The sequence below is a fragment of the Dromiciops gliroides genome, chromosome 1 (genome assembly GCF_019393635.1).
Source record: "Dromiciops gliroides isolate mDroGli1 chromosome 1, mDroGli1.pri, whole genome shotgun sequence".
NCBI classification, from domain to species: domain Eukaryota; kingdom Metazoa; phylum Chordata; class Mammalia; order Microbiotheria; family Microbiotheriidae; genus Dromiciops; species Dromiciops gliroides.
The window spans coordinates 239,111,771-239,123,856 of record NC_057861.1 but is presented as its reverse complement, the minus strand read 5'-3'; the positions used below and the strand labels follow the sequence as shown (position 1 = coordinate 239,123,856).

The 12,086-nt window shown below is 35.2% G+C and overlaps 1 protein-coding gene across 2 annotated transcripts in view; it reads left to right on the top strand.

Moving 5' to 3' along the window:
- The first annotated feature begins 728 nt into the window (after positions 1 to 728).
- Positions 729 to 12,086, top strand: part of OSBPL1A (oxysterol binding protein like 1A) — a 316,892-nt gene continuing 305,534 nt past the window's right edge. For both annotated transcript variants that reach the window (XM_043969592.1, XM_043969582.1), the window contains exons 1-3: positions 729 to 851; positions 4,317 to 4,402; positions 9,765 to 9,839. In XM_043969592.1, the coding sequence (XP_043825527.1) occupies positions 731 to 851; positions 4,317 to 4,402; positions 9,765 to 9,839 (282 nt within the window). In that variant the 5' untranslated portion in view covers positions 729 to 730. The remainder of the gene's footprint in view (positions 852 to 4,316; positions 4,403 to 9,764; positions 9,840 to 12,086) is intronic.

Genomic DNA, 12,086 nt, shown 5'->3' with positions numbered 1-12,086 from the left:
TTTTGTTGATAAATTCATTGAAGGATTGTTGTTATACTGTCTGTCTTTGGAGGGGAAAAAGGCTTAAATTTGTTATAAAATAAAGATTCTAGAATCTAAGTATATGTTTTGTTTTTTACTTTGACACTATTTTTGCAAATTTCTTTTTTTCTTTTGGATATTTTTTTTATCCAAGTTCCAATATTTTTCTTTTCTTTAACATATTCATTGTCGACCTGAGTTGTTGCTTTGGCACATTTCTCCTATAGTTCTTCCCATACTTTTTTATACAGCAGAATTTAAAAATTTTCTCAGAATTTTTCTCTAGTTGCTAATTGCTTTAAACTTAGCTTTGTTTTTCTTATTTTAAAAGATTTTTATTTCTTTGGATGTTTTATAGGGTCTAATGGGAACTATTTCTTTACCTTCTACTTATGTCACCATCTTCCTACAAACCTAATAGTGATATATTTTAACTTCTCAAAAATTTTAAGTTATTGGTGTAGAAAATAAAACAGAGCACAGAGTGACTTGAATCTACTTCTCAACTTTCATTTAATCAACTGTCTGTTTTTTTATGTACAAAATTAAGATAATTCTATTTTTCTTTATCATTTTTCAGGGGATGATTTAGATAATATATATTAAAAAATATTTAACTCTTTGGGGAAAAAGATATTTTTTAATATTCTTGTAGTATCCACATGCATTGTTCTTGTAATGGGAACATTCTCTACTGTTTTATTTAGAAATGAGTACAGAAGCAGAACAACAACTTCTCCATAATGCCAGAAATGGCAACACTGAGGAAGTTAGGAAGATCTTAGAAACCATGGAGCGAAAGGAGGTGATTGCTAATATTAATTGCAAAGGTAAGTTTTGATTAGATTCTAATTTTTCACATTAGCCTTCCATTGCTAGCCACTTTTATGTAGGCATGATAATATTAATATTGCTAAGATGATAAATGGTTTGTAGTAACATCATAATCTGGATTTGCCTTCCTTTATAAACTTTAACAACCTTTTGTGAAATATCTGAAGCATCTCCCTGCATCTTCTCTTAAAAAAATGAACATACATTTTCTTTGTTAAAAATAGGTTATTTTTTTCCAAATACATGTAAAAACAAATTTTAACATTTGTTTTTTTTAAAAATTTGAGTTCCAAATTCTCTCCCTTCCTTTCTCCTCATTGAGAAGGTAAACAATTTGATATAGGTTCTACTGATGCAGTTATACAGAACATATTCCATATTAGTCATGTTATGAAAGAAAACACAGACCAAAAAACCCCCAAGAAAAATGAAGTTTTTAAAAAATATGCTTTGATCTGCATTCAGACTCCATCAGTTCTTTCTTTGGAGATGAATAGCATTTTTCATCATAAGTCCTTTGGAATTGTCTTGGATCATTGTATTGCTGAGAATAGCTAAGTCATTCATAGTTGATCATCTTGCAATATTGCTATTAATGTTCTCCTGGTTCTGTTCACTTTACTTTTTATTAGTTCATGTAAGCCTTTCTAGGTTTTTCTGAGATTATCCTGCTCCTCATTTCTTATAGCACAATAGTATTCCATCACAATTATATACCACAAATTGTTAAGCCATTTCTCAATTGATGGACACCCCCTCAATTTCCAATTCTTTGCCCCCACTAAAAGAGCTACTATAAATATTTTTGTACATGTAGGTTCCCTCTACTCTCCTCCCCTCCCCTCCCCTTTCCTCCTTCCCCTCCCCTCCTCCCCCTCCCCCTCTTCCAAAAACTGTCTTTGACTATGAATTGGGGAATGATTTGTATTCTTAAAAATTTGACTCAGGTCTCTATATACTTGAGAAATGAGACCTTTGTTGGAGAACCTTGTGAAATTTTTTTTATAGTTATGATTACTAGGATTGCCTTCTCTATCCTATTTTTTCCCCTTGTTTACCCTTCTCTCTTTCTCTCTTTTCACCCTGTGTCTCCTCAGAAGTGTTTTGCTTCTGATTTTTTTTCTAACTATTGCCTCCCTGAATCTGTTCTCCCTTTTGTCAGCCCTCCCACTGCCCTGCCCTTCATTTATTCCTTTCCTCTCCTACTTTTTATACACAACTGAGTGTGTATGTTATCTCAGTTCTGCTGAGAGTAAGGTTCAAGTTTTGTCCACCACCTCCTGCCTTCCCATCTTCCCCTCCCCTCTAAAAGATCTTTCATGCTGCTTCTTCCTTTTTTTTTTTTTTTGGTGACACAATTGGGGTTAAGTGACTTGCCCAGGGTCACACAGCTAGTAGGTGTCAAGTGTCTGAGGTCAGATTTGAACTCAGGTCCTCCTGAATCCAGGGCTAGTGCTTTATCCACTGTGCCACCTAGCTGTCCCAAGTAACAATTTTTTTTTTTGGTAGGGCAGTGAGGGTTAAGTGACTTGCCCAGGGTCACACAGCTAGTGTCAAGTGTCTGAGGCCAGATTTCAACTCAGTTCCTCCTGAATCCAGGGCCAGTGCTTTATCCACTGCACCACCTAGCTGCCCCCCAAATAAGGGTTAAGTGACTTGCTTAGAGTTACACAGCTACTGTCAAGTGTCTGAGGCTGGATTTGAACTCAGGTCCTCCTGAATCCAGGGCTGGTGCTTTATCCACTGCACCACCTAGCTGCCCTTCATGCTTCTTTTATATGAGATAATTGACCCTATTTTACATCTTCCTTCTTGCTTCTCCCAGTGCATTCCTCATTTTCACCCCTTAATTTTATTTTTTTTAGATAATTATCCCATCATAGTCACTTCACATGTGTGTCCTCTGACTATGTATACTCCTAACTACCCTAGTGATGATAAAAGTCTTAGGAGTTACAAGTATCATCTTTCTATGTAGGAATGTAAACACTTTAAACTATTGACTCCCTTATAATTTCTTTTTCCAGTTTACCTTCTTTTGAGTCTTGTATTTGTCTTCTATTTGAAAATAGGATTCCTGATGAAACATTTAATCTTGCAAACAACAAAAAAGAACCTGACCATAAAAGGCTATTAGGGTGACAGCAAAGATCAAGACAAATGTCTTCCCTTTCACCCTAATAGCCTTTTATGGTCAGGTTCTTTTTTGTTGTTTGTTCATTGCCTCAACCTATTTCTTGACTTTTAATTTTATGTTAAAATTAGGCTATGCCTAATTTAGTATAGGGAGCGTTGTCCCAAGCTTCAGTTTCTTTTGTGCTACTGTTCTCAGAGGTAGTTCTGGGATTCTATCAGTTTTCAGTTCTTCCAAGGTGACATGATCTAAGGAGAGGTGTGGTCCCTGCTCTCCTGACCTGTGCTCTGATCTGGGAACAACCAGAATGGAATTACTTTTTACATAGTTTGAAGGATGTATACACAAGCCTCCTGTCAAGAAAGCTTTCCATTTTCTAGGGCAGCAGAATTACACAGATTCAGTATCTGAAGGGCTTTGTGAGCTTTCTGCTACCTCTGTCCTGGGCTTTTGTGTCATTAACTTTTCTCCTGTCAGGGAGAAATGCACCTTGTCATTTTATGGTTGCTATTCAGCCTAATACTAAGAACTGGGTTGTCATTGTGGGGACTTTTTCCCTTTCTCCTTCCTGTAATTCTGATTCAGCTTGTATTCCTTTCCATACCATGGGCTATTCATTTGGGAATGTGTTCAAGTGATTTTACTCTAGCCACTAGGCTTGCCAGCTACATCTCTTCAGTTACTACAGGAAACATTCTATACCAAATAAATCAATTTTCCCAGAACAACAAATATGCAACATTTTTGAAAAACATAAATGTGTATTAGGAATATTTGACCTGGCACAAGTATTCAAAAAGGGTTTTTATACATTGATACTGTACAATACTTGAATACCTGAGGACTTAGAATTATAGAATTTCAGCAATGGAAGCTAACCTAGATCATTTAGTTCAGTCATCTCATTTTGCAGTCAAAGAAATTGCATTTCATGGAAGTTAAGTAACTTGTTCAAGGTCACACAGGTGAGTGGAAGGTCAATGACTAAGATCTGGCTCTCTTGATTCCTGGTCTAGTATTCTTCATGCTGTCTTTCACACATAGATTTTTTTTTTGACCAGATCTATAATTTCATTGGTATAGAGAATTACCCGAGAGGAAATTCCCTCTTCTAATAAAGATGAGTTTCCAGGACCATATCTAGGATGTATCATATGTACTTAATAGATTTCATTGCAATGTGGCTAAGCAGTGTTGGGGTAGATTGTGCAGGAGGATTTCAAAAACAGCTCATTATGGTGATAACATCAGAACAACTATTATTATAGTAATCATGAATGTGAAAATCTTCATTTACCTACAATTTGTTTTCTGCTAACATTTTTAGGGAGAAGTAAATCTAATTTGGGCTGGACTCCTCTTCATTTGGCATGCTATTTTGGACATGGACAAGTGGTACAGGATTTGTTGAAGGTATAGTTATGGTTTTTAATTTTAAAGATTTATGCTTAGTAGTCTATAATAAAATTTTAAATTATTATTTTTATAGTATTTCATTTTTTCCCCCAAATACAATTTTTAACATTAATTTCAAAAATTTTTGAGTTTCAAATTTTCTGCTTTAGAGCTAAAAAAACTCAGGTCATACCTTATATTTTTTTCCTATTTCAATGTAAATTTTGCACTTTCAGTTAGTCATTTGCTTTTATTCAGGGGGCTAACTACTCTTTAAGAAGTGGGTTTTTTTGTTTTTGTTTTTGTTTTTTTTTGTGGGGCAACGGGGTTAAGTGACTTGCCCAGGGTCACACAGCTGGTAAGTGTCAAGTGTCTGAGGCCGGATTTGAACTCAGGTACTCCTGAATCCAGGGCTGATGCTTTATCCACTGTGCCACCTAGCCGCCCCAAGAAGTGTTAAACTAAAAAATAGTGTCTATAAAATTTCTTTAGTTTGTGAAGTATTTGATCCATAAAAGTCCTACTCTTCATGGTGTGGATACAACCCTGGTTTCTCAACCAGTATGATAGTGGAGTGTAATCTCTGGCAAGTTCTACCATGTTCAAAAGGCTTTGAGTATGGTACTAGTAGCAAACAACTTCTGAGGACCAACCTAGCCAAGTATAAAGAGGCTCATCACCAAGAGGCTGGCTACTTAGTGATGAATTCTTTGGCCAAGGCAACCTGTGAAACAAACTAAAAACACAAAATTATCCTTGTTCCTGTGAGCCTTCATCATCTATCGTGACGATATCAGAGTAACGGACAGGGAGGGAAACAATGCTAAGAATCACAGTTTTTAGGCCAATGATAAATGCTGACTCTTGGTTCTCTCGGTGTAAACTCCTTGAGTAGCCAGTAGAGTGTCAAAATGCTAGCAGTTGGAGGTGAAGGGATTGGAAGAGGATGGGAAAGGCTTCCTGCGAAAGATGAGATTTGAGTTGAGTCTTATAGGAAGCAGGAAGCTGGGTCTGAGGTAAGCAATAAAAAGTGTTTATTAGAAGCAGCATAAGAGTTATTAAAGAGATGTATGTACAGAAAAGAGGATGACTTGTCATGTAGCATGCTGCATTGTTAACCACATGTCAGGAGACCAAGAGAAATATTGCTTTAAAGCTTTTCATGTTTTCTTTCTTTTTCCAATTTATCTCAAATTCAGGTCAGCCTATTTAAGTGCCTTTAGTGTTTAAGACACTGGGAATACAATGATCAAAAACAATTTAACTGCTGCTTTCAAGGATATTAGACCCTAATGGGGTTGGGAGGATCAGAAGTTCATGCAAATAAGTAGACTGTGATAAGGACAAAGGACAGAGCTAAAGTGCTCTAAGAAAATTTAAGGAGAAAAGATTAGTAAAATGTTTCCTTAAGCAGGTGGCACCTGAGTTGTGTCTTCAAGTAAGAAGATGTAAAAAGTGACAGATGAGGAGGGAATATTATATTCCAGGCACAGGAGGTAGCATATTGGGAATGCATAGAAGTGAGACCGTAGGACAATATTAGGAACAGTTAGCAATCCTTTGTATTTTGGATGCAACATAAAATACATGAAGAGTAGAGTAAAATGAGCCTATAAAGGTGGGTTGGATCTGAGTGCAGAAGAGCGACTTAAATTCTAGACCAGTGAAGGATTTAGTATTTTATTCAGTAGGAAATAGAGGCTTGCTGTACTTATTGTTTGTCAGGACATTTGTTAACTGTTAACAACACTGCCCCGCCCCCCCCCCCCCCCATACACACACATTTTAATTTGCTAATCCAAAGTGTTATCTTAGAAGCTTTTCTGAAACACAGTTTCTCCCCTGAGAACCCAAGAATATAACAACACAGATGACGACTGATCAGGTAGCAGCTAGCTGGCTCATTGAATAGAACACTGGATCTGGAGTTAGGAAACTCCAAGTTTAAACTGCCTCAGTTTCCTCCACTGTAAAATGAGGATAAAAATAAAATCTAACTCGCAGAGTTGTTAATGAAATTACATGAGATAAGGTTTGTAAAGTGGTTCATAAGCCAGAATGCTGTATAAATACTAGCTATTATTATTATCATCACAAGTAAAACATTAAGCAGAGATGTGCTTACCAAGGGTGCTTGCCACTGTCAGGGAGGAGACCTAGCTTAGACTCCAAGTAAAGGAGGGATGCCCTTTTAGGTGGCAAAGTCTTCCAGATTCTCCTGTTTGTAGATGATATCGTACTTTATGATTTGAGCTTTGGAACACTTTTGGAATTCTTTGATGAGAGCCATAATTATTCAAAAGAGATTGGCCTAATCAGCCATTTTAGTGAAGAAAGAAACCAAGTGAATGAAGAAAGCCTATTATCCAGATGATGATACAAAATGTATCAATTGAGTTTGTCCATTTTTGTGTGTGTGTGTATACACATGCACATACATACATACATATGCACACACATAAATAAAGATACCTACAGATATGGTTATGGAAAGATAAATCTCTCTGGGATGACTACTACAAATGGGTGATTATTTAAGCCCAGAATATAGCAGGAATAAAAGAAAAGTAGGCTGACATTGTCTTTTTTGAAAAGGCAAAATTCTTTTAATGACTCCTAACCTCATCCCTAGAACAAAAGACTTTTAAATACCATCACTTTTCGAATGTTTCATATGGCCATGAGTCAAAAAATATTAAAGTCTCATAGGATTTGAAATTGATGGTCCCCCTAAGGGTAATGGAAATGTGCATGGTGGGTGCAAGAAGGCTCTGGCACCTTGGTAACAATGAATTACAGAGGGGAAATGGTATAAAGAAATGTAGCACTTAATAGGAGATGGGATGGTTATGAGGAATGACAACTGCTCTATTAGCGTCCTTGTAGTGGTAAAAGAAATCAAGTTAGATGAATGCCCTCTGGAGAACATGTGGAGGGCATGTCTGCACAAGTCACAACAAGGTAGGCAGGCAGGACAGGGTCCCAGAATGTATTATGGGTGGGAATGCCCATTTCAAATTCACAGATCCATTGAAGTTTTTGAGAAGAAATAGGGAGTCAATGAATGATTTTGAGTAGGAGGGTCCTGTGATTAGATCTGTGTATTAGGAAGATAATTTGGCAGCTGTGTGAATAACACATTGAGTTTCTGCTTCGTAGCTCATTTCTTGTGTTACCATGAAAAAGTTACTTTATCGGGGCAGCCTAGGTGGCACAGTGGATAAAGCACCGGCCCTGGATTCAGGAGTACCTGAGTTCAAATATGGTCTCAGACACTTAACACTTACTAGCTGTGTGACCCTGGGCAAATCACTTAACCCTCATTGCCCTAAAAAAAAAAAGTTACTTTATCTCTTTGAGCCTCAGTTTCCCATCCGTAAAATGAGGGGATTGGACTAGATTATTTCCAAAGTCCTGATCCCTATGAAATACTGGAGGGGGAGGGAGACCGTTTAGATGTCTTGTATACTAATTCAGGCACAAGAGTCTGAATTAGAATGATAGCAGAGTGAATAGAGAAAAAGGAAAGGGTATGACAATTATAATTATATTTCTGTATAATTGTTTCCTTTTGCATTCCTACATATTTTCGAAATCTTATGCATTTAAATGTTTTTCTGAGAAGGGTTCATAGGCTTCACCAGAATGCCAAGTGGTCTATGACACAAACAAAGCTAAGGAGCCCTTGTCTACAAGGACTAATTCCTTATACAGGATAATTGAATGCATTTATGTTCTATCTGCTCTACTCTCCTGGATTACTTTATATCCATTGTGTATATTCTTTGACTTCTAGTCATGTTAGTCATCCTGTGAATGTTATTTCCTTCCAACTGTACACCTGTTGAAATTCTGTAGTCCTGTAATATCCTCCAAAATGGTCATCTCATCCTTAAAGATTTCCCTGGTCCCAATAGGAATGAATAATTTTTCCTTCCTCATAAGTCAAGTAGCACTTCATATTTATTTTTTTCCCCATTTTTTGTTATGGTTATTGTGTGTTATATTGCCTTATTAGATTCAAAGATTCATAATGGCACAGAGTTATCTTGATTTTTTATGTAACCCATAATGCTCTGTAATAGAATTGCATATTTAGATGTGGAAGAGAACCTAAAGATCATCTAGTCCAACCCCCACATTGTATAGATCAGGGCTTCTTGAACTTTTTCTACTCTTGACCCCTTTTTGCCCGAGAAATTTTTATATAACCTTTTACTGTTTTATATAACCCTTTACTGTTTTATATAACCCTTTACTGTTTTATATCACCTTTTACTGTTTTATATCACCTTTTACTGTTTTATATAACCCTTTACTGTTTTATATAACCCTTTACTGTTTTATATCACCTTCACTGTTTTATGTCACCTTTTACTGTTTTATATAACCTTTTACTGTTTTATATAACCCTTTACTGGTTTATATCACCTTTACTGGTTTATATCACCTTTTACTGTTTTATATAACCTTTACTGGTTTATATCACCTTTTACTGGTTTATATCACCTTTACTGTTTTATATAACCTTTTACTGTTTTATATCACCTTTACTGTTTTATATAACCTTTACTGTTTTATATAACTTTTTACTGTTTTATATAACCCTTTACTGTTTTATATCACCTTTTATATAACCCTTTACTGTTTTATATAACCTTTACTGGTTTATATAACCTTTTACTGTTTTATATCACCCTTTACTGTTTTATATCACCTTTTACATAACCTTTTACTGTTTTATATAACCTTTACTGTTTTATATAACCTTTTACTGTTTTATATCACCCTTTACTGTTTTATATCACCTTTTACTGTTTTATATCACCTTTTACTGTTTTATATCACCTTTACTGTTTTATATCACCCTTTACTGTTTTATATCACCTTTTACTGTTTTATATAACCTTTTACTGTTTTATATCACCTTTACTGGTTTATATCACTTTTACTGTTTTATATAACCCTTTACTGTTTTATATAACCCTTTACTTTTTTATATAACCCTTTACTGTTTTATATAACCTTTTACTGTTTTATATAACCTTTACTGTTTTATATAACCTTTTACTGTTTTACATAACCTTTACTGTTTTATATAACCTTTACTGTTTTATATAACCTTTTACTGTTGCCAAATTTTTCATGACCCTCACATTCAGTTGACTCCATATGGGGTTGTGACCCACAATTTACGAAGCTTTCTTTTAGATAAGGAAACAAGCCCAAAGGCAGTCCTATGACTCCTAATGAAGCATGCTTTCCTTCTAAGCTGCACCCTGATGTGGAGGTTTAGAAAATGTCTGTGGAATTCTGACTTTTGTTTATGTATCAAAACAATTAATTATTAATTAATTGTTAAAACACTTTTATTTTTTAGGCTGGTGCAGAAGTAAATGTGTTAAATGATATGGGAGACACTCCACTTCATCGTGCAGCATTTACAGGACGAAAGGTAAAAAAAGATTGTGTGCATCTATGTGTGTCACTCCATATACACACCATGACTTCATCTATTTGTATGGGTTTGTATTTATGACATGTATATAATGAAAATACGCACCTTCCAAATGTGAAACAATTTGAAGAGAGGACATGATTTTGATATTGTACATTATACCAAAGACTAGAAATGAGGGTTCATATCTATAGAAAGGAAGAACCCTTAAGCAAATTCATTAGCATTCTTTTTCATAAACTTATAGAATAATAAAGTTAAAGGACCTTAGAATTTAATTCATGCTCCCAGTTATGCAAGAATCATGTCTATGGCAACTAGGACAGATGATTATTAAGTCTCTGAATATTTCTAGTGATCAGGACTGAACTTCCCCTTGGGCCAACACCATCCATTGTTAGGGCTAAGTCATAAAGTGTTCTTTCTTATGTTGAGGGGAAATTTGACTCCTACTTTTGTTCTCTATAAGAATACAAAACAAATTTATTCCTTTTTTACATGACAGCCCTTCAAATTTTTGAAGATAGTTATCATATTGACCTGGGCAGCTAAATGGCACAGTGGATAGAGTGACAGGCCTGGGATCAGGAAGACTCATCTTCCTGAATTCAAATTTGGCCTCAGATACTTACTAGCTGTGTGATCCTGAGCAAGTCACTTAACCCTGTTTGCCTCAGTTCCTCATCTGTAAAATGGGGAAGGAAATGGCAAACTACTCTAGGATGTTTGCCAAGAAAACTCCAAATGGGGTCACAAAAAATTAGACGTGATTGAAATACTGAACAAGAACAAAATCATATTGGCCACTTATTTCATATTTGGAAAAAACTATTCATTTTTAATTTAAAAGAGAGGCTATGCTTAGTCATATTTACAAACATATTTGTATATATTTAAGTGTATGTGTGTGTGTGTGTGTGTATATATATATCTGTTTATATACACAATACTCAAAGGCAGTACTTTGTGAAAGCATTAACTGTGTGAGTCCTTGCTCAATAATTTACATAATATCTTTGGAATTGAATTTGTTGAATAATTAAGACATATTTGGAGAAAGGATTGACAGCCACTTCACTGTAATGAATATAAAAGAGATGTGTCAAAGTTCCTCAGTGTACAGAGCACTGGACCTGGAGTTAGGAAGACAAATTCAAATTCTGCTTCAGACACATCCTAAGTATGGGACAACCTGGGCAAATCATTTAACCTTTCTCATCCTCTATTTCCTCTTCTGTAAAATGGGGATAATCATAGCTTCTACATTCCAGGTTCTTGTGAAGATAAAATGAGATAAAATGTGTAAAGTGCTTTGCAGACCTTAAAGTACTATATAAATGTTGGCTGTTATTATAGCAGATGTTAGTGGTCCAAGAAATTATAATTTCATTCTTTCTTGTTAGACTTAGCATGTGACTAGTCTTCAACAACAGTAACAGCAATAATAAATGTCTACTATTTGCCCCAAATGCTAATAGTCACCATTCAGGATGAATAAAACTATATGAAAACTGTCTCTTGACATGTGAATAGTTTATAAGATTGTTCAAGAAAGAAGAAATCATAAAAGTCTGATCACTTTTTTGTGAATATTTCTGAGATTTACATTTAGCCAACCTTTGAGGTGGGTATTAGCTGAGTGTTGAAAATAAGTTGTGACATACACTTTTTCTTTTAGAAAAAATTCTATATTTATTTTGTTAAATATTTCCAAATTATATTTAAATTTGGTTCTGCCACCCTAAGAAATATTGTATGTTGTCAGTTGATCATATGATTGACTCTCTCTTGTAAGCTACTTAGATTCTTTTTTTCTTTAAACATTTTTTAAAAATTCACTTGCAAATTCTTTACCTCTCTTCCCCCTCCCCCACCTATCAAGAAGGCAAGAAAAATAAAAACCATTACAAACATGTATAGACATGAAAAACAAATTTCTGCATTAGCCATGTTCCAGGCTGGGAAAAAGCAAGAAGAAAAATTGGAGAAAGTATGCTTCATTGTGGACCTTAAGACTATCAGTTCTCTTTCTGGAAGAGGATGGCATATTCATTATGCATGTGACATATGCTTTGGCTCAGTAATCTCATCACTCTGATCATAACCCAGCTATGCTTTCCCATCCTGTATGCTTCTTATCCATGCGTTTTCTTAAATTCTTTATAGAGAATTCATTGAATGTTCTATAGGCTTACCTTGGATTCTTTTTCATATTTTGTGGATATACATGCAGGATTTAGCCTC